This window comes from Vipera ursinii (assembly GCF_947247035.1).
Source record: "Vipera ursinii genome assembly, chromosome: 2".
Lineage (NCBI taxonomy): Eukaryota > Metazoa > Chordata > Lepidosauria > Squamata > Viperidae > Vipera > Vipera ursinii.
Window position 1 is genome coordinate 193,818,133 of NC_139513.1, and position 21,149 is coordinate 193,839,281.

The following is a 21,149-nucleotide window of genomic DNA, read 5'->3' on the forward strand; positions in this document are numbered from 1 at the left end:
AAACTAATGGGAATGAGCTTTCCCATAGAGACTAGTTTCAGGATTTGCTATATACAGTAGGTAATCAGGATTAACAAAGAAATATTAGATTTGTAATGCCTTTGATATAGTTATAATCAGTGCTTTTTTTGTAAAAGAAAAAGGTGCCAGAACTCACACGTCATACAACCCGCCTTGCCTACCCTACAAGGTTCCATCCAAAAAAGGTGCCGGAACTCTGTTCTGAGCGTTCTATGAGGAAAAAAGCCCTGGTTATAATGGATAGTTTGGACTACTGAATATTTGTTGATGTCTTCTTCAAGTGCAGCAGCTGTCTTTGAGAGTGGATGCAGATAGCTATTGGATTGCCTAAAGTAGATATTCCCACATTATTTCCTGTGTGTGCATTTATAAATTAAATAAATATTATAACCCCATCCGATGTCTTCAAAACTATCATTCTTTACAACTATCTGAGAACTGTTGGCTCCTCTGAAATGACCATGAGTGACTTCACAGCAGAATTAGTTCCTGAATTTGATGTGGCAATGAAACCACAGTATCCATTTATCAAGAACACAATTTCCTTTCTTTTAGGACAAAACATTTTGTTTGATTCTTATTACAAAATCTTCTGGTGTTGGAGATATTACCACATTATAACAAACTGCATTAGGAAAACATACACATTGTAGGTCCAGACCCACATTCATTCCAACTACTCAGAGCTACCATCTGAAGGATGAAATGACTCATACTAGTGCTTTCTTTAACAATAATAATAATAATAACTTTATTTGTATACCGCCCTTCTCCCGAGGGACTCAGGGCAGTGAACAGGGCAAACATATAAAAATACAAAGGTACAAAAGTTAAAAAAGAATTAAACACAATGCCCAAACTAAAACAATAAATAGATATATTAAAAACAACAATAAAATCCCAACCCATCCCCCATCAGACCAGGCCGGCTTGTTCGAATAAGTGAGTCTTCAGATCGTGTTGGAAGGAGTGAAGGTCGGGCGCCATCCAGAGCTTGACCGGCAACCGATTCCATAAATCCGGGGCGCCCACAGAGAAGGACCTCCCCCTGGGGGCCACCAGACGACATTCTAAGACCGGTGGCACCCTGAGGAGGCCCTCTCTGTGGGAACAAATGCTTTAGCAACTGACTCTCCCTTCAATAGCAACAGCAATAGCACTTAGAATTGTATACTGCTTCACAGAGCTTTACAGCCCTCTCTAAGTTGTTTAGAGAGTCAGCATATTGCCATCAACAATCTGGGTCCTCATTTTACCGACCTCAGAAGGATGTAAAGCTGAGTCAACCTTGAGTCAGGACCGAACTACTGGCAGTTGGCAGAGTTAGCCTGCAATACTTCAATCTAACCACTGCGCCACCAAGGCTCTTGGTGTGCTCTTCAAGCTCCATAATTAAGACAGCAGATTTAGTTCCACCACCTGCATATACTCTGAATAGTGTGTTAGTAAATTAATTGTATCAACTTGTAGGTAGATTCAAAGTGTGTTGTTACAGAATTAAGTCATTGCTCCAGGTAGCTTATTACCACTCTCTCAGAACGGCGGTACTTGCCCATGATCTGGGTCCTTAGCCCTGCCATCAGTGTTGCTGCAAGTAACGCCAGGATTGAAAAGTTGATGTTTTATGGACTTGGCTTTTAGATAAGAGATTGGATATGAGATGAAGAGATATCTGTTTGTAACCTTATAGGGGTTGAAGAGTTACTACATTTGTCTTTACTTGTTGTAATGAAGGTTGGAAGGCACTTGTTCGTGTATTTTTACTTTATCGTGTTCTTTTTTTCTTGTGTTTCTGTGCTTTATTACTATTTTTTCTTTCTTTAACTTTGTTTTAGTTTTTACAATTGTAATCAAAATCTGTAATAAAAAAATATTATGTGTCAAAATATTAGCAAATTCATAAACAATTATTGTACATTAAAGCAAGCAAAAATATTAATAAATGTCTCCAAGGAAAACATTTTGAATGTGGCAGAATCAACAGCAGTATATAAAACTGACCAGTCAGAATAAGGAATGAAAACTTGGAAAGATAAACTTCTGTATGGTCAGTTGCTAAAAGAAAAAAATGTGGCCAACAGAAATACAACTTGGCTTCAGATAGATTCCATCAAGAAGGAAACAGAAGGGTTAATATTCTCTGCACAGTAGCAAAATTAGCCAAAAATGCCATACAAAATAGATATTCAAAACAATGGAAACTGCAGGAAATGTAGGTTATGCAAAAAAAAACCACCCACTAAGTGGCTGTAGTAAAATTTCCCAGGCAGCTTATAAGATCCAACATAACTGCATGGCAAACTGGTGTTTTGAGATTCATGTAAAAAGTGTGGATATGATGCCCCTCAACATTGGTACGTCTATAACAGGGGTGTCAAACTCTCCATGTCATATGAGGTATCACCACATATCACGACTTTTTTTCCATTGCCGGAAAAACTGGGGTGGGCTCAGTTGTGGCATGATGCATCTGGCCCATGGGCCAGCAGTTTGACACCCCTGGTCTATAATGTTGAAAATGTGTTCCAGAATGACCATGGAAAAATGTCAGGAGACCTCTGAATTCAGATGAACTGGCATTTAGATCCCAACATGTTAGATGTCACAGCAGTTGAAGCAAAGCAAGTTTTTTTTTTTCATAAAAAGCAAGGGTTTTTTTTTTCATTTTCAATCTGGATTGACTTGGATTCATGTGTTTGGCTAAACACAATATAATTTTGTAAACCATGGCTTTTGACTCAGTTAAAGAAATCCAAGTTTAGTATGACGTGGATCCTATGACAGTTCACAGTCACCTTGCAGTATTTTCAGGAAAAAGAACTTGCTCTTTGGGGGATCCTGAGACAGCCACCAAAGGGGATAATTAGGCAAATACAGTATGTTCACATGAGCCTGATTTGGCCCCTGCAAGATCTCATTCAGCTATTGGGAAAGAAAGAGGGAGAACATAGTCATATATGAGCCTTGTATCTTTTTCCAGATTACCTTCTATCTAAATTCCTACTGATTAATACACGGGTGTCAAAGTCGCCGCATCACGTGACTTGTCACGACGTATCACGTTGTTTTTTTTTGCATTGCCGGAGCTGGGGTGAGCACGGCATCTGTATGAGGCAACCGGCCCATGGGCCGGCAGTTTGACACCCCTAGATTAGTATCTCGCCTCTTCATATTTTCTATTCACACAATTGTAGAGAGATTTCTATATAGGAAGAAAAGTCTTGATACAAAATCCTTGCAGCTTGGAAATGATTTCCATTCCCTCCCCCCCCCCCTTACAGTATAAAATGACATGAAGATCTTGATTCAGCAGCAAATATAGTAGCTTATAGTAAATGAAGGAGTGAGATCACGAAAGGATATAAGTATTTTATTAATCAACAAGGTCTACTATTTACTCAGTCTTCACTCCTAGGCAGCCCTGCAGAGGATTCTTTCAATCAACATAGGTCTTCTCACAAATCCAGTTGAATTCATCATAGCACGATACTGGACTCACACCTCCTGCCCCGATAGCAGCACACTCTTTATCCATTGTTGCTCTAATTGGAAAGCTGTCAACAAGAGCACATTTTGTTAAAAAAAATATCTGAGTTTGGTTCAACAAATCTAGTAACGTAAAGCGTGTGTCCGGCCCAAAATAAAAATATATTAACCTTACAACTCAAACCATTCTTTTTTGATAAGGTTGTGAAGGAACATGGAAAGAAAAAAAGAAGGTAAAATCTGACATAAGCAAAGAAGCCAACATTGGAGATTAGCTTTTATAAAGGGCAGGTTTAAAATGGCACAAAACCTGAACAGAAATCTAACTTTAATAAAAGATCATTTTTGTTGTATTACTTTTTTTTCACTATTTGTATTTTTTTCCCTTTGTTCTGGTTTATTAAAGGCAAAAAGAAAATAAAGGTCTGATTATAAATTAAATTGGGAATTAATCCTAATGAATTAAAGTATTTTATCCAGAATGCAGAATTAGCTCACTTTGGTCTGTTGGAGCTAAGACAGACTGCATTCTTGAGCTCTTCTTGATTTTTTTACTAACACTTTTTTTTACTAACACTTGATTTTTGTACTAACACTGACACGGTAAGAAATTATCTGGAGTTAAATGAATTGACAAACAATTATACGATAGAAAGCAGTTCCTGTTAGAACTTCAACTCATCTGAAACCACAGTGATCAACATCTCAATTCATTCTGGGCCAATAATGTTAATTAAATAACAACTAGATTTAGCTGCCTCAAAAGTTCACCATATGATAATGCCCCTTTGTAATGAAAATGAGTTGTTCTCCTCTGCACAAAAAAAAAGCAAAGAAGTAGACCCACCACAATTTGCCTCTGGAGAAACAGAGGTTGCTTAGCTCTGGAAGAATTGAATCAGAGCCTCCTCACCACAAACTACTACCTATATTTGTAAGTCAGCATTCATTAAATTATCCTCCTCCTCAACTTTATGGAAGTGTTAGAGTTCCAGAATTAAATTCCCATCTAAAACTGATGCTGGAAATTGGCTACAGACAAATCCTAATTTTAAATATAAATGTGTTGGACCAGTGCATTAAAAAGCATAAAATAGTAAAAATCATAGAGCTTAATAGATATCGTATTTTAACAAAAGGCCCACAGAAAGTGAACAAGTGCTGCAGCAGTATTTCATTTGTGTTTTTGTACGTAATTCTATGCCAGCGCTCCTTCAGAATTGTGAATGAACACAATTATAGTTCCAAATTATCACTGATAGTGTGCAAACAAAACATAGACCTTTAAAAAATAGTAATGAGTTGGACACATGGAAAGTATTGGATTCTACTAGTAAATATTCTAGGACCTATAGATGGTCCGTATTATCATTTAAGAAAGGGAAAAAATAAACCTTTGAGAAAGTACATTTATACCAGTAAATAGCTAGTTGCAATATTTTCATGCAGATTTAAAAAGGAAGTTACACATCAATGAAGCAGAACATATAAAATTATCACATGCTGTATCGGGAAAATAAAATCCCTCCCTAAAACAGAGAATGGAGAAACAAAATGAAACCTACAGATTCATGTTGTGCTCTCTGCGATCAATCCACTCCCAGTGTTTTGCTGATTCAGAGTAGGAGAGTCCAATGAAATAATTAGCCATTGCTGTTTTGTTAGTAATAAATTCCTGGTGAGAAAGGAAAATAAATATGGAAAATCAAAGGTTCTTCTTAAGGGCCATGACAATCATGAGCAACCTGAAGTAGTCTGAACAGACAGGTGTGAATTCCCTATACTTTTTCACCCTGATGAAGGATATACGTTGAGTACATTGCCAGATTCAAATTATAGAAGACGCATCTGCCAAAGTCACACATTTACTGTTTAAAGCTATAGGAATCTTGTTCACTTTCATCTCTAGCTTCTCAAGTGCCACATGAAAGAATCAATTCTGTATAGTTTACTAAGGGCGATAGGTGGGGAAACAAATATAAATTATGCTTAAAATCTTTTCAATATACCAGACATCTGGCAAATCAAATGCTGTTTTCCGAGTTCTGGTAGCCTTTGCTTGTAAGATTGTGGAGAATCAGTTGATTCCACAGACTTGTTCCATAGCAGCCACCCAACAAACAAATTGCAAAGTGGCATTGGAATAGCAGACTGGGAAAAACTGGATCTCTATTGCCGCTGATGCATCTGTTGACCATACCTAATACCAGTGCTTTTTTTGTAAAAGAAAAAGGTGCCGGAACTCACACTTGTCATACAACCCGCCTTGCCTACCCTACAAGGTTCCATCCAAAAAAGGTGCTGGAACTCCGTTCTGAGCTTTCTATGAGAAAAAAAGCCCTGCCTAATACACAGACATACAGAAACAGACATACACAAAATATATGTACCAGTGAAAACACATCACTTCCAGAAACTCTGTGATTTGAGCCACCCAATAAAGGCAAATTTTGACTGGAAACAAATGTAGAGTACTATAGTCCTATTCCAAAATAGTTCTGAAGTTTCTCATATGATCCTGTTCAGTTTGGACCCTAAAATACATTTTGCTTTGGTAGTGGGGGGGGGACAAAAAACACTGGATCAATCTCCAAAGCAGGCGGGTTTGTTTGGGTATTCAAATTCACTTCAAGATGATTTGGGAAGTTGAAATATTGCTGGTGTTTCTGATGCTAATCAATTTGCAAGCTTTTCTCCTTTCAGAGTTCACTGCAAAATAGAAGAGTGCCTGGGTCCCTTCCAGTTTATGAGAGGTCATTTTAAAAGTAATTTAAACATACCAGATGTATATTTACAGATGCTAAGAAGTTTTTGCTTAGCAAAGAAAGATACAATCCATAGTTGTTTCTCTTGGATCTAAAATAGTATGTTCATACTTTATACTGCTCTGTTTTAAAGTGCACCTTGAATGGTTAACACTGTGTGACATTCACTCTCCAGTTCAAAACAGTACCCATCAAAACTAGAATTTCCTTACAAGTAAAAACTACGTCTACTGAGAAACCCAATGACGTATGCCATGCATTCTTCAGGATACACTTGCTCTCATTCCTCTCATCCATAGCTCTCACTGCAAAGTTTATATTTCTTTCAAGCCTTGCTAACTCTTGATTTCTTTGACTCATGGTTAATCTATCCAAAATGTAAGGTAGGTCTGCCTCGCACATTAACCTGAATATCTCTGTATTTCATACTCCATCCTACAATCCATTTTCCAACTATGACAAATAAGCTTCCTCTGGAATCCTAAAGATATATCTGTTTTGTCAGAGGATTGTGACTGCCTCACTCGTTCACTGGATGGTCTAAATATCCTGACATGATTCTTTCCCCAGGTTAAAGGGGTATAAGAGCATAAACCAGGGGTCTTCAAACTTGGCCCTTTTATGACTTGTGGACTTCAACTCCCAGAATTCCTCAGCCAGCTTTGCTGGCTGAGGAATTCTGGGAGTTGAAGTCCACAAGTCATAAAAGGGCCAAGCTTGAAGACCCCTGGCATAAACCCTTCAAAGATGAAGTTTGTTTCTTCCCAGGTGACCATAGACTTACCAGTTCCTTTGAGTTGTCGATGATCACAAGGTCTGATTTCCATTCTTTACAATCAAGTTGGCTGTTCAGCCATGCAGTTTTCTCTTCAGAAAACAAGTAATCATGCCCTCTGAATCGTTCCCACTTTGGTTGCTTCAAAGGAATTCTGACTATAGCAAAAGATGGAAGGAATAAATGATTTTGAAAGTGATTTGCAGCTTCAGGAGTGCCAGAAAGACAAAGCATATAAACAAGGGTAATCCTTGTTCCATTTACAGTAAATTTTATCATTGGAATTTGACTGTTATTTCCTGGTACCAATACAAGCATTTTTATCTTATTTACAGGACACATCGCTGTTTCTTGAGTATGTTTTTTGTAGAATGTCTTTTTTATAGTGACTGGGAGTCTGTTTTTCTGTCGCACATTGGAGCAAGATGCTGATCTAATTGCTGAATCTGGTTCTTCATTATTCAGTAGCTTCCTGCTTCTTGATCTGACTTGCCCTTTCTTCCAGCATAACATTCAGTGAGTGAAAAAAGGGAGAACTGTACCCATTGACCTTCCTTTCAATTAAAATGTGTATCCCCCAGGGCAAGAGGTAGCTTTAAGTTCAGGTAGAGCTAATGTAACCAGAGCTTAGGTGCCAAAATCCACATGATCACAAGATAACAGATAAGGAGTTTTCTATTTCTTGTTAACTAGTGGCCATCCAGATTTTTGTAGCACAAGAGGCTTGTTCAGGACTCCACTGTTGACTGAAATATCTGGAATCCAGAGCTGTCAAAGTGTTCAGGTTTAGTTTCTGCTGAAATGTCACTAGACCAAAACAGGTCAATAGAACTTCCATAATTCAATGTTTTTGTGCAGGTTTGTCACACTATGTGCAGTTAGCTTAGCCTAAATTCAGACACCTGCATTTTAGGACATAATTTCAGGGCCAAAGTTCCAATTAAAAATATTTAACACAGCCATACTATACTATAATTAAAACACCTTTTACTTTTCTTTAGTTGACTGTAATATTGTAAGGAACACTATAAAACCTTGAGTATGCATTAATGAATATTAACTATGTATTTATTTTCAGAATAATTGACTGTTTACCGTTTGCTTATCATGTTTATCATATTCCTGCAGGAAATTCCATGGGAATCAAAGTTACATGTACGGTAATTCTCTTAATCTTTTAGGTGTTGATTTTGTACACTTAAAAACAAACCCTTATGACTGTGCTGTTTAAAGATCTGTTCAACCTGTTTTCTTGTAAGGAGAACGTACTACAGACATAGGAAATTTTGCATAAAGAGATGGGAATTACACAGATAGTGAATCCTAATCTGAAAACCTCTGAAGTTTGCTCCCTCAGATGTTTTACCAAATTCTCTCTGTAAACAATTCCTATGGCTGTGAAAGTTAGACCATAAGAAAGGCTGAGTGCCAAAGAATTGAGGCCTTTGAACTATGGTGCTAGAGAAGACTCCTGCAAGTCCCTTGGACTGCAAGGCAATCAAACCAGTCAGTCCTAGAGGAGATCAACCCTGACTGCTCTTTAGAAGGCCAGATCCTGAAGCTAAAACTCAAATACTTTGGCCACCTAATGAGAAGGAAGGACTCACTGGAGAAGAGCCTAATGCTGGGAAAGATTGAGGGCAATAGAAGGGGACGACAGAGAATGAGGTGGCTGAATGGAGTCACTGAAGCAGTAGGCATGAGCTTAAATGGACTCCAGAAAATGGTAGAGGACAGGAAGGCCTGGAGGAATGTTGTCCATGGGGTTGCGATGGGTCGGACACGACTTCGCAACTAACAACAACAACAAACAATTCCTGTATGATATCAATAATGCAAGACATTCTGTTGTGTATGTAAATAGTTGCTAACAGGGAAGATAGCAGATTGCAAAAGTAGTCGGGTTTTGAGCGGGAGATTCAGGTGCAATCATTGGTTGCAATAAATAAGAAGCGGGAAAATAGACTCCAACGATTGGTTACAGTTCAAGCAGTTCCACTATAAAAGGTTGCAACAATTGACAGTTGACAGTTGACTTTGTGTATTCAATAAACTCGTTCATTGTTAAACCACTCTGAGTCCTCGTCTATCAGAACCAAACAATTGGCGACGAAGGTGGGATAGACAGAAGACCAGAGAATTGGCGGAATTGTCGCACAAAGGCGGCAAATTCGGAAACGTGTCACAGTCAACCGAGCGGCCGCGGCAGAATAAGAAAAATTCTCCGAATGGCGCAGATTGGGTCATTGAAGGAATTCGACCCAAACTTCCCCGAAGATTGGGAGGAATACATCGGACAAGTCGAAGGGTTCCTGCTAGTGAACGGAATCACAGACGACCGGAAAAAAGCGGCAGCATTATTGACGATTTGCGGCACACCGGTCTATCGAGTCGCTGTCGGACTGTGTCAACCGCAACCGGTCTCAAGCGTGCCTTATGCCGATCTCCTAGCCAAACTAAAGGTCCACTTTACACCTAGGAGATCCGAACTATTCTGGCGGCGCATCTTTGAGAAAAGAAACCAGAGGCCGGGAGAATCCATACAAAAAATTTGTCGCTGCCGTCAGGGAAGCCGCAGTACGATGTAAATACGATAATCTTGAAATAAGAATTTGTGACCGTGTAGTACTGGGCTTGCGGGACGAGCAGCTACAAAACAGAATTATATCCAAACCCACTGGCGATCTGCAGGAGGTGATCGATGAACTTTTAACGTACGAATCAACCGGGTATCGCGACCCCCCCCCCGCAGTAGCATGGCAGCGTCGTCCGAGATCAACCAAGAGGGCTATGTGGACTGCGGGGAGGCGGACCAGCAGTGGGAAGAAGATATCGCTGAAGTCTCCAGGCGATTCGGGAAATTGGCACCAAGACCACCCAGAAGCGAAGGGCCTGAACCTAACCGCCGTCAACAACCCGCAACTCCGCAAAGACAAGCGACAGGGCCACAATGACCATGGAGGGACACCGCAACCAGACCGCGCGACAATGAACCCCAGAACCGGTGCGGCAGCTGCGGCGGCAACCATCCCCGCGCATCTTGCCGATTCCGTACCGCAAAGTGCAGGGCGTGTGGGAAGACCGGCCACATCCAGGCCATCTGCAGGAGCCGTGCTCGCGACAACCGCCTTCACGAAGTCGATGTGTGGCCCGAAGGTAAGGTAACCCCTAACGTTAGTGGCAAGGAGACCCCTAAACCCTGGGTAAAAATTCCAAATTTAGGGGAGGTGGCGCGAGTCAACCGCAGGAGAAATGGGAAAAATAGCAATTTTCCAGAAGGAAAATTAAAAATCATAGTCCATCTGCAAGGGGTTCCTTGCAGAATGGAAATTGACTCAGGGGCTTCAGTGTCAATAATTTCCAGTGAAACCCTTGATAGGATTGAACAAATAAGTGGAAGAAAAATTCCACTTAGTTCAACAAAAATTCAATTAACTGATTTCCAAAAAAGCCCAATAAAAATAAAAGGGAAAATTAGTCTTCGTGTAGAATTTAAGGGATTTAAGGGGATTTTAGATTTAATAGTAACTGAGGGTCATAGGACTAGCCTAATTGGCATTAACTGGTTCCCTGCCCTGGGCATTTGGATCGGGGGAATAAATTCAATAATTAAAAATAAGACCCTCGAATCAGTCTGCAATGAATTTGCAGACGTATTCGACGGATCCCTTGGTAAATACAAAGGGCCCCCAATTAAATTTAATCTAGACCCCTCAGTAAAACCTATCAGGCTTAAGGCCCGCAGGGTGCCTTTCGCCCTGAAGGAAAAAATCGAGGCCGAGCTCGATAGGCTTGTAGGCCAAGGCGTGTTAGAACCTGTTGAGGGTGGTTTGTGGGAAACGCCGATTGTCACACCCCTCAAACCCAATGGGGATGTGAGAATCTGCGCTGACTACAAGGCCACCCTGAACATTGGAATGAAAAAACATGCTTACCCGGTCCCGACGGTGAAGCAGGTCCTCGCCACGATCCAGGACGGTGCCATGTTTGCCAAGCTAGACTTGGCGCATGCGTACTTACAGTTGACTGTTTCTGAAGAGGCTGCAGAAGCACAGACGATTGTTACCCACAAGGGGGCGTTCCGAGTCCACAGACTGCAATTTGGCATTGCAGCAGCTCCAGGCATCTTTCAAGAAGTGATGGAGAGGACCTTAAAGGGCATACCAGGTGTATGCCCTTACTTTGATGATGTCTTGATAGCTGGAAAAAATGAAGAAATGCTAGTGGAGCGGCTGGAACAGGTATTGGGAAGATTTAGAAGGGCTGGTTTAAAACTAAAAAGGGAAAAATGTTGCATCGGGGTTAAGTCCACTGATTTCTTGGGGTTCAGGATAGACAAAAATGGAATCCATCCAACCCCTGAAAAAATAAAAGCAATTAAATTGGCTCCTGAGCCAAGGAACAAGGCTGAACTACAAGCCTTTCTTGGCTTAGTAAACTTCTACCATACATTTGTGCCCCACAAGGCTGCCATTGCAGAACCTCTCCATAGACTCTTAGATAAAAAGACTCCTTGGCAGTGGCAGAATAAACATAGAGTTAGTTTCCAAATTTTAAAGGACATTCTTTCCAGCCAATCAACTGTAACCCACTTTATAGAAAATAAACCAATTTACCTAGCGTGTGATGCTTCGCCTTATGGTGTAGGGGCCGTGATCAGCCATTTAGACAACCAAGGAATACAAAGACCAATAGCATATTATTCCAGGACACTAACCAAGGCAGAGCGGAACTATGCTCAGATAGACAGGGAAGCATTAGCAATTGTGGCTGGAGTTAAAAAGTTCCACGACTACCTTTACGGTAGGAACTTTACCATACTGACTGACCACAAACCCCTGTTGGGACTGTTTACCACAGATAAACAGACTCCCCAAATCATGTCACCCAGGATGCTGAGATGGTCCATTTTCCTCTCAGCATACTCATTCTCTCTTCAATACAGACCGGGCAAGGACATGGGGCATGCAGATGCCCTTAGCAGACTGCCCTTAAACATCACTGAGGGTGACCCTGCCCCAGCGGGACAAATAATGTCCCTACAGGACATTCCTGATTTGCCTCTAACTGCTAAAGACATAGCTGCGGCAACAAATAATGACCACACTTTAAAGAGAGTAATGGCCTGGGTCCTGAGCGGGTGGCCAAACGCCAACCCGGATGAAAAATACATTCCCTATTTTAGAAGAAAAGATGAACTATCAGTTCATTTGGGATGCTTACTGTGGGGAAATCGTGTGGTTATTCCTGGAATCCACAGATCAGCTATTTTATTAGAATTACATGAAGGACACCCAGGAATAGTACGGATGAAGGCGTTGGCTAGGAGTCACTTGTGGTGGCCAGTTGGACAGATTACACCCTGACAGACTTATACCAAGTGCTGAATTGGACATTCCAAATAGAACATTTAAAGTGGGGGATTTAATCTGGGCCAGGAACTATGCTCAAGGGGACAAATGAATTCCAGGGGTGGTTACTGAAATATTAGGTCCCTTGTCGTACACTATTGAGGGGGAAGGGAATAGGATCATTAAAAGACACTTAGATCAGCTGAGGAAGAGATCTAGTGGATGCTTGCCAGAAGATGGGGACCAAAGTATATTTGGGGGGAAACAGTACATCCAGGTTCAGTAATAACAACACGCCAGAGAGTGAGGTAGAGGAAAGGCAAAATAATTCACCCCCTGGTACCCAACAACAACCATTTAGTCAATTTGACTGGGTAGTACCCCTGCGAAGTAGGCCAGTGACCACTGATCTTCAAACACAAACAAATACACAAAACAGCAACAGGGAAACATCAGAGTCGGGTAGCCACGAGCCCAGGTCCAACAGAGACAATCAGCCAAGCAGAAATTCAGGAAGAGGGGTCCCTTGCAGCCAGAGCAATAGATACCCTTCTAGAATCCATAAGCCACCAAAATATTTAAAGGATTTTGTACAGAAATAACAACAACTGGGGGGTAAGGGGTGTTGTGTATGTAAATAGTTGCTAACAGGGAAGATAGCAGATTGCAAAAGTAGTCGGGTTTTGAGCGGGAGATTCAGGTGCAATCATTGGTTGCAATAAATAAGAAGCGGGAAAATAGACTCCAACGATTGGTTACAGTTCAAGCAGTTCCACTATAAAAGGTTGCAACAATTGACAGTTGACAGTTGACTTTGTGTATTCAATAAACTCGTTCATTGTTAAACCACTCTGAGTCCTCGTCTATCAGAACCAAACACATTCTGTTACATATCTTGGATGAATAACCTTTATAAGCTACCATATTTCAATGAGTCAGCTTATTAGAAGTGCTAATAACGAAGCTAAACTTAAATATTTTAGACACATAATGTAGAAGAAAGTAAAAAACAATTGTTTTCAGAAAACAAGCTGGCTAAATCCATCATTGATGACACATACCAGAGAGTACAAAAACTTAAAAGTGTCTGGCAGAAAATCTTGGACATAAAGACTTGGAAATGACCAAGTAACTGAATAATTGTTGCATTTAGATGACCACTATAAAGTGGTGTGTGTGAGGTTGTGTGTGTTCTTTTAGAGCCTATATATGGCAGCCCTAACTGGGTCAGTGTCCCAAAGGTGCTTTTCAAAAGGCAACTGGACTTTCTTGGGTTTTTTCCTTGAAAATGTTTTGCTTCTCATCCAAGAAGCTTCTTCACTTCTTCAGACCTGAAGAAGCTTCTTGGATGAGAAGCGAAACATTTTCAAGGGAAAAAAACCAAGAATGTCCAGTTGCCTATTGAAAAGCACCTTTGGGACAACCATGACCTGGATGATTGAGAAATCTCCATAGACATGTCTGAGTCAGTATGAAAAACACCATTAAAAGACATTAAGTAGTAATCAAATGTAGCTAATATTAAGTCTCATCTATTTATTGCCCAGAGGGAACTTTTAGCCCTGTGATACAGATATGATAATTTAATAAATATCTGAGAGAAAAACAGCTAATTTGGGATTTTTAATGTCTCACACAAGATGATTTCAGTTCATTGTCTTCTCCACTCTGTATAAAATAAAGTTCACAATTTATGTTGCCTAACCTTGCAGATGATCCAAAACATGAGCTACCGGTATTTTTCTTTATCTTGATATTTAAAGTTTCACTATAGCAGAGCTATCATTTTACCAACTCCCCTTTCAATTATCCCTGGCTAATTATCAGATATGGAGGAGAGAAAAAAATAATTTCACTTTTTACCTGTGGTAGGAAACCAGGGAGAGAAGGAAGAGGTCGGCTCAGGAGAGGGGATCCACACTAGGAAACAAAAAAATGGCATCCATCATTAACATCCTGTTATATCTTCGGTTCGAGAGGAAGTGTTGAAACAGCAAACAAGTTTATTAACTGAGAACAGAAGGAGCCCTAATGGCTGCTGCACAGCTATTTATACGGTTAGCCTCTAGGCGGCGACCAATAGGTTTAAAGTAACAGTTTCCCGCCCAGAACCTAATTATCTGCCTGGAGACAGCAAGTCTGGCTTTCAGTAACAGCAACCCTTATATAACACAGAAATCTAGGTCAGACATTAAGCAAGTGATCAGACATTAAGCAAGTGATTTAAAACAGTTATGGCCAATACATTACAAAATCCTGAATGTAAATTGAATTTACATCATCAATACTCAGTGGTATCCAAAATGAAAAAAAGGAATCATGAGTCATACATGCAATCTTCCTCAGCAAAACTACTCTTCTTTTGACACTAAAAGAAAACAGCTGCAACAAACAGGTAAGCACAAAAAGTTCAAACATATTTTTCCAGGAAACGAACCATGGACTATATCAACAGCATCCAAGTCCGTGCAGAGAAAGCACATACGCCTATGTTCAGCAAGTCAACCAGCATAGAGATTTTTGCATATTTGTTTTTAATTCCTTATAATACCAACAAAAAAAAGAAGTGATACAAATACACAGAGAAAGTGTAATAAGGAAAAGAAAAGGAGGGAAATAACAGTGTAAGCAACGTAACTATCAGATCTTAACTAAGCAACAAATCTAAAATATCATAAGGCTAATATAGTCTAATATGTCATTAACAACTTTGAGGATTCTAAGACATTTCATATCCAAAATTGAGGTGTTTTTTTAATTTTTAAAGCTTCCTGAAGTCTCCATGAAGAAACATCTGTAGAAGGAATTAATGAGGTCATCATCATCACAAATTCCAAAAGTCCACCAATCAAGGTAACTCTTTGATTTTCAAATTCCTAGGCTTCTCAAAGAGGCAACCAACCAGAATACTGTGCCAGAATTGGAATTGTGGCTGTCTATTTGGTGTTATCACTGGGGAGCTTAACTGGTCTTCCTGGTTTTATAAGAACTAATTATTTCCCTCTAGATGTTGTAGACCCAGTTTATGAACAATACAGCAGAAGACTAGGGGGGCTTTCGCCCAGGTTCGCCTGGTGCGCCAGTTGCGGCCCTATCTGGACCGGGATGCTCTGTGTACGGTCACTCATGCGCTCGTGACCTCTCGCCTTGACTACTGTAACACTCTCTACATGGGGCTTCCCTTGAAGACCACTCGGAGGCTCCAACTGGTACAGAATGCGGCCGCGAGAGTTGTCCTGGGAGTTTCCCGGTACTCTCATGTTACACCTTTGCTCCGCGAGCTGCATTGGCTACCAGTTGTCTTCCGGGTGAGGTTCAAGGTCCTATTCATGATCTTTAAGTCCTTACATGGCATGGGTCCGGGTTACCTCGGGGACCACCTGCTGCCGGCGTCAACTTCCCTCCGCCCAGTACGTGCCCACAGAGAGGGCCTCCTCAGGGTGCCTCCGGTCAGGGAATGTCGACTGGTGGCCCCCAGGGGGAGGGCCTTCTCTGTGGGCGCTCCGGCATTATGGAACCAACTGCCGGTTGAGCTCCGGATGGCATCAGACCTCCGATCCTTCCGTCGCGGGTTGAAGACCCACTTATTTGAATTAGCTGGTCTGGCCTGATGGGGGAATATGGGTTTTTAAATTGATTTTTAGTATTTATTATTGTTGTTTTTAATCGGGCACTGGTTTAATTTCCTTTTAACTTTTGTATTGTTATTTATATATGCCCTGTGAACCGCCCTGAGTCCCTAGGGAGAAGGGCGGTATAGAAATCAAATAAAACTAAACTAAACTAAAACTATATATGACATGTAATGGATTGCACTTTATATTTAGACCCATTCTCTGTGATCATGGAGTCACAGCTGAGGTTTTTAATGTAGCCCCATGTTCCCTTCATCTGCTATGTAGTCACATCTAGCATCTTAGCATGAAGCAGGAGCTAAACATTCCTCAGTCTGCATCATAGGAAGAGATGAGACTTTTCATAAGAGGCATCTCCTCATTTCTCAGCCAATCCCCTTAGTGAGCAGTGAGGCAAATAAGCACACACTGCACCTCAGTTGGACCAAATGGGTAGGATGGATATAAGGATTAGGACCTGCTGCTTGCAGAATCTTGACACTTCCTCCATGCATTAAGTAATACAAGGAGGGCACTATCCATCTGCCTGTTGAAGATGATGTGTGAGAGCATCAGGAAATCAGGGGCAATCAAATGGAAAGAGCTGCTGGAATTCATGCTATATGGCTGGTCATGTAAAGCCATTAGCTGAAGAATGACCCATGTCAAGAGACTGGACAGCCATTTGCCTGAAATGGTATAAGGTTTCCTGCCTGAGCAGGGGGTTGGACTAGATGACCTCCAAGGTCCCTTCCAACTTTATTATTATTATTATTATTATTATTATTATTATTATTATTATTATTATTATTATTATTATTATTATTATCTTTTGGACTAATTTATTGCTCACGACTCACAACTGTTTCCACTACTGCATAAGCATTTGAGAACTTTGCCTCTAATTACCAATGCAGTTGCAAAACGTTGGAGACATCTAGATGAGGTTTACTTATTTCTACTTAATCCCCCCCCCCCATTCAGTGGGGAAAATATTTTTATGTTGGAAACTCCTTTTGAGAAAAGAGAATTTGAACATTCAAGAATTTTCCTCACTGAGTGCCACATAATACATTTTTTCCTCAACAGAAATCAAAGTACATTTATCCCCCCTTCCCCCCACATCCAGTTATTTTCTAATCTCAGAAATCTCTGGATTGTTATGTAGAGTTACCTGAAGAATTTTCTGTAGTAATGTTCCCCTTCGGAAAGATCTGTGGAACTGAAAAGAAAAGTATTTTTAAATAACAGCTGATAAAAAATCCTCAATACTTCTGCTAAAAAAAATAGGAAGTAAAAGCAACTGTTTTGTCAACTTTATTGTCAGCTGAAGGAGTTGAACCAGGTTCAAAAGAGAGATAAGAGTCAAGTTTAAATCTCAACTTTTCCCTAGAAAAACTTCTGTTCTCCATATCAGTCTATCTATTAATCTGCCTCTAGTTTTCAATGGGATAATAAAGTACACTATAAAAAAAGCACTCTGAGGAATGACTGTGGCATATAAATCACTTCTTTGAAAAACCAAAAACCAGCTGCAAACAATAAGGGTTATTTATATCTTTAGGTACTGAAACACAGTAAAACATGGAAACTCAAAACTTTTCAATAATTAATTAACTTTATATGCTACCCAGCTCTCAGTTATTCTGAGCTGCCCGTGACAATCAAACACCTTATAATAAAATCAATAGAGCATAAAAAGCTAACAGAAATAATGTATGTACTATACATTATAGCTTTAGTTTTTTCAAGTATATATACAGTACATATCCATATTTCAAAATCCCAAAGCCCTTACAGTATATATATGTACATATCCATATCCATATCCATATCCATATCCATATCCATATCCATACATACAGGGCTTTTTTTCTCATAGAACGCTCAGAACGGAGTTCCGGCACCTTTTTTGGATGGAACCTTGTGGGGTAGGCAAGGCGGGTTGTATGACATGTATGAGTTCCAGCACCTTTTTCTTTTACAAAAAAGCACTGTATATATATATATATATATATATATATATATATGTGTGTGTGTGTGTGTGTGTGTGTGTGTGTGTGTGTGTGTTTTCTGAGGTTTTCGCGGGTGTTTGTATGTGGACCTTTGGTCATTCGGGTTTTTTCCCGCGTAGAACTAAAGGTGTAGGAAATTGATTTTAAAAAAACCAAAACTATCGCCAAAATTGAACATTTTAACAACAGAATAATCAGAGAAGCCATTGAGATAGAAAAACGCCCCCACAGCATGAACAAACGAGATACCTCTCGCCTACCAGCCATTTGGAAACCTGCCTTGATTGACAGACGAGTCCCAACCACCAAGAATGATACCAGACCCAAACTCATGATAACATCACATGACATCACCACCACACAACCATTCAAAAAGCAAATCCGAACCCACAATGATAACGACGCACAACCACAAAACAGAAACCTAACTGCAGCTGCAACATCAGCCACTTTAAACCCCTCCAAACCACACAATAAGCAAACTGACACCCACTATAAAAACATGGCACCACCACAAACATGAAGCCGAACAAAAGCAGCACAACTCACCAGCTCAGGTCTAAGGCTGGCAGCTGAGACCAGCCCATCCACTCAAAACACACCCCCACCCAATCAGAACACACCCACCATTCAAAACACACTCCCACCCAATCAGAACACACTTAATCCCCCACCCAATCAGAGCACACCTCCACCCATAGAACATACCCCCTCTGGCAGTTTAAAAAAGAGGAACAAACAGCCACTACCACATGCTTCTCCCAGAAGAAGGAAGCTGAAGCCACCAGCCTGATGATGACGGATGGGATTCCGTCGAAACGTTGCTCCTACACCTTTAGTTCTACGCGGGGAAAAACCCGAATGACCAAAGATCCACATATATATATATATATATTGTGTGTGTGTGTGTGTGTGTGTATACATACATATAAGACAGGAAGAAATAAGAAAAGAGACAATGACATAATCATAAAAAAAAACATTTAAAATTTGGCCAGTACTCACAAAAAACAAAAAATAGAGATGTCCCTGTGAACTTGACTAGTAAAAGGACGACTCCAGGAGCTATTTGCTGCCAATTCATCCTCGTTAATCTGAAAGATTTCAGTAGCAATTCAATGACACCCCATGTTTTAGCAGGATAACTTTCTAGAAGTACAATGTATCAATCAATGGGCATGACAAATTGAATGACAAATAAATAAATAAATGCATTCCCCCATCCCCATGTTTTGTATGTTGTTTTAGAGTGGGTGAAAATATTTACAGGGCTAGCAAATTGCCCATTTGGGATGGGCTTTCCACATACCACTCTAGGCTGGCCATGAACAAGTAGGAGTGGAGTTTATGTGAAAAGACCAAAGCTCCATTCACTTCTGAGACTCAAAACAAATTGCTCGGGTTTCAGCAGTATGAATTTTATTATTACATCTGTATTTTACATGAGAATCCTATTTTTTTTAAAAAAAAAAATAGTTCATTTCTAACATTCCAGTCCAAGACTTAAGCGAACATGGAAGCATCAAACATTTCAGAGTTGAAATTCAGCCCCCAAAAGGAAACCAAAGCAAAACAGATCTCTGAAACAAGTTTAATCCTTATCTTGAAGCAGTTTCAGATGGTGTAATATTATTGGGTTTCTAAATTAGCAGTCTGCTCTTTGATGGAATTTGAATTTTAGAAACGAAAAAAACACAGAAGAAATGGAAATTTTACTTATCGGGAGGATTCTGCAGAGATGAGAAAGTGCTCCAATATAATTCTTCAGCAGACGGTAAGTGACTGTCTGAACATTTTTCATCCCCTTTAGATTTATGCACTCTCACTCTTGCTAAGCAACTCTTAAGCCCTAGGAAATTATGCTACTTCTCCCTTTGTGTCAACAAGTTGATGATAGACAATGTACGCCAGTGTCTCAGTTATGAAATACTTCCTTTTTCCTAAGTCTTCCCCTCAAGCACTCATTTGGCAGCTAGACATGGACTTACGCACAGACTATAAAATGATAGCTTGGATATTTTTGGACTTGGAGCTATGAAAACACTTTTAGACAGTTTATTAGACATTCTCCAATCAACACTGCCCAAATCTGTTGAATGTCAGGCCCCATAACTATATAGCCTTAAAGAGAACTAAGTTGTAAAAGTGCTGGGCATGTAAGGACCCACCTCAATCTACATCTTAAGGAGACAGAACTCTTGGAAACAGGAATCTTTAATTAAGAGAAATTGGCTCTAGACATACTAGACAGGATCTGGGGAAACGCACAGGGATCACTACTTTACTATTTGTACAAATGGAAAATCAGAAAACTTCTCTATCCACATTCTGAGCCTGAGTAGCAGAGATTATGAAATTGTTCAGACTGAAGTCTCTGATAAAATCTAGTTGTGAAATTGAATAGAAAACAGGAAATTAAGGGAACAAACAACACTGTTTACCCATAACTGTGTTGAGTCTTGTCCTATTCCAGAAACATTTAAAAACAAAACAAAACATTAAAATAAATTAAAAGTAGTACAGTGTGTTAAAACAGTAGCTGTCAAGCAAGAACATCCAATGTTAGTAGCTTTGTGCATTTTGCGAAGAGGGAAGAGATGTAAGATGCCTTATGTCTGGGCTTCTCCAAGTAAGCAGCTGTTTTGAAATGTCAGAAGAGGAAGGGATGGGAAAAGGGAGGAAGGGTCTGTTTCTAAATAGAGATGAAAAGGACCCCAATGATCAACTCAGCTAAGCCATACTTACCTACCATATGATTTGAATGTAAGGAAGTGGTATCACAAAAAAACCCCAATATATTCCATAAAAACAGTGTTATATCAGCAGCGTTTTTGATACACAAAAGTATACAAAACAAAAAAAGAAAAATGGAATTAAATGAAAAAAGAAAACAGTTATGCCTTTTCCCCCTTCTTTCTATCATTAATTTTTTTCACTCGTCCTCTTTGCCTTTTTTAATCCCCAAATGCTGAAATCATCAATTCAGCCTTTTATCTCTAACAAAAACAAATCTATATATGCTTTCCAGACTTTCAAAAAACGTTTTTCTCATTTTTCCCTGACCAAAAAAAGCAATAGATTCTATAGAATATGGATAATCACTTGCAATTCTGCTTACAGCA

At 39.9% G+C, this 21,149-nt stretch overlaps 1 protein-coding gene across 2 annotated transcripts; it reads right to left on the reverse strand.

Moving 5' to 3' along the window:
• Positions 1-1,186: 1,186 nt before the first annotated feature.
• LOC310634091 (C-type lectin domain family 5 member A-like) lies at positions 1,187-19,963 on the reverse strand. Of its 2 annotated transcripts, XM_083352145.1 has the most exons (8): positions 19,744-19,963; positions 19,033-19,121; positions 17,187-17,234; positions 14,262-14,318; positions 7,057-7,205; positions 5,073-5,182; positions 3,420-3,575; positions 1,187-1,878 (listed from the first exon to the last, which is right to left on the reverse strand). In XM_083352145.1, exons 2-7 carry the CDS (start codon positions 19,109-19,111, stop codon positions 3,458-3,460), a joined length of 561 nt encoding a protein of 186 aa, XP_083208271.1. In that variant the 5' UTR covers positions 19,112-19,121; positions 19,744-19,963; the 3' UTR covers positions 1,187-1,878; positions 3,420-3,457. The 2 variants fall into 2 exon arrangements, with proteins under 2 accessions (XP_083208271.1, XP_083208270.1); XM_083352144.1 differs by lacking the exon at positions 1,187-1,878 and having other exon boundaries at positions 3,376-3,575.
• Positions 19,964-21,149: the final 1,186 nt, after the last annotated feature.

Excerpts from the sequence above, each read along its gene's own strand:
- LOC310634091 (XM_083352145.1), bottom strand. The coding sequence starts at position 19,111 with ATGAATTGGCAGCAAATAGCTCCTGGAGTCGTCCTTTTACTAGTCAAG. Across the intron at positions 14,319-17,186 it reads TACTACAGAAAATTCTTCAG|TGTGGATCCCCTCTCCTGAG; the intron begins GTAACTCTACAT and ends TTTGTTTCCTAG. Across the intron at positions 3,576-5,072 it reads AGAGAGCACAACATGAATCT|CTTTCCAATTAGAGCAACAA; the intron begins GTAGGTTTCATT and ends TCTTGTTGACAG.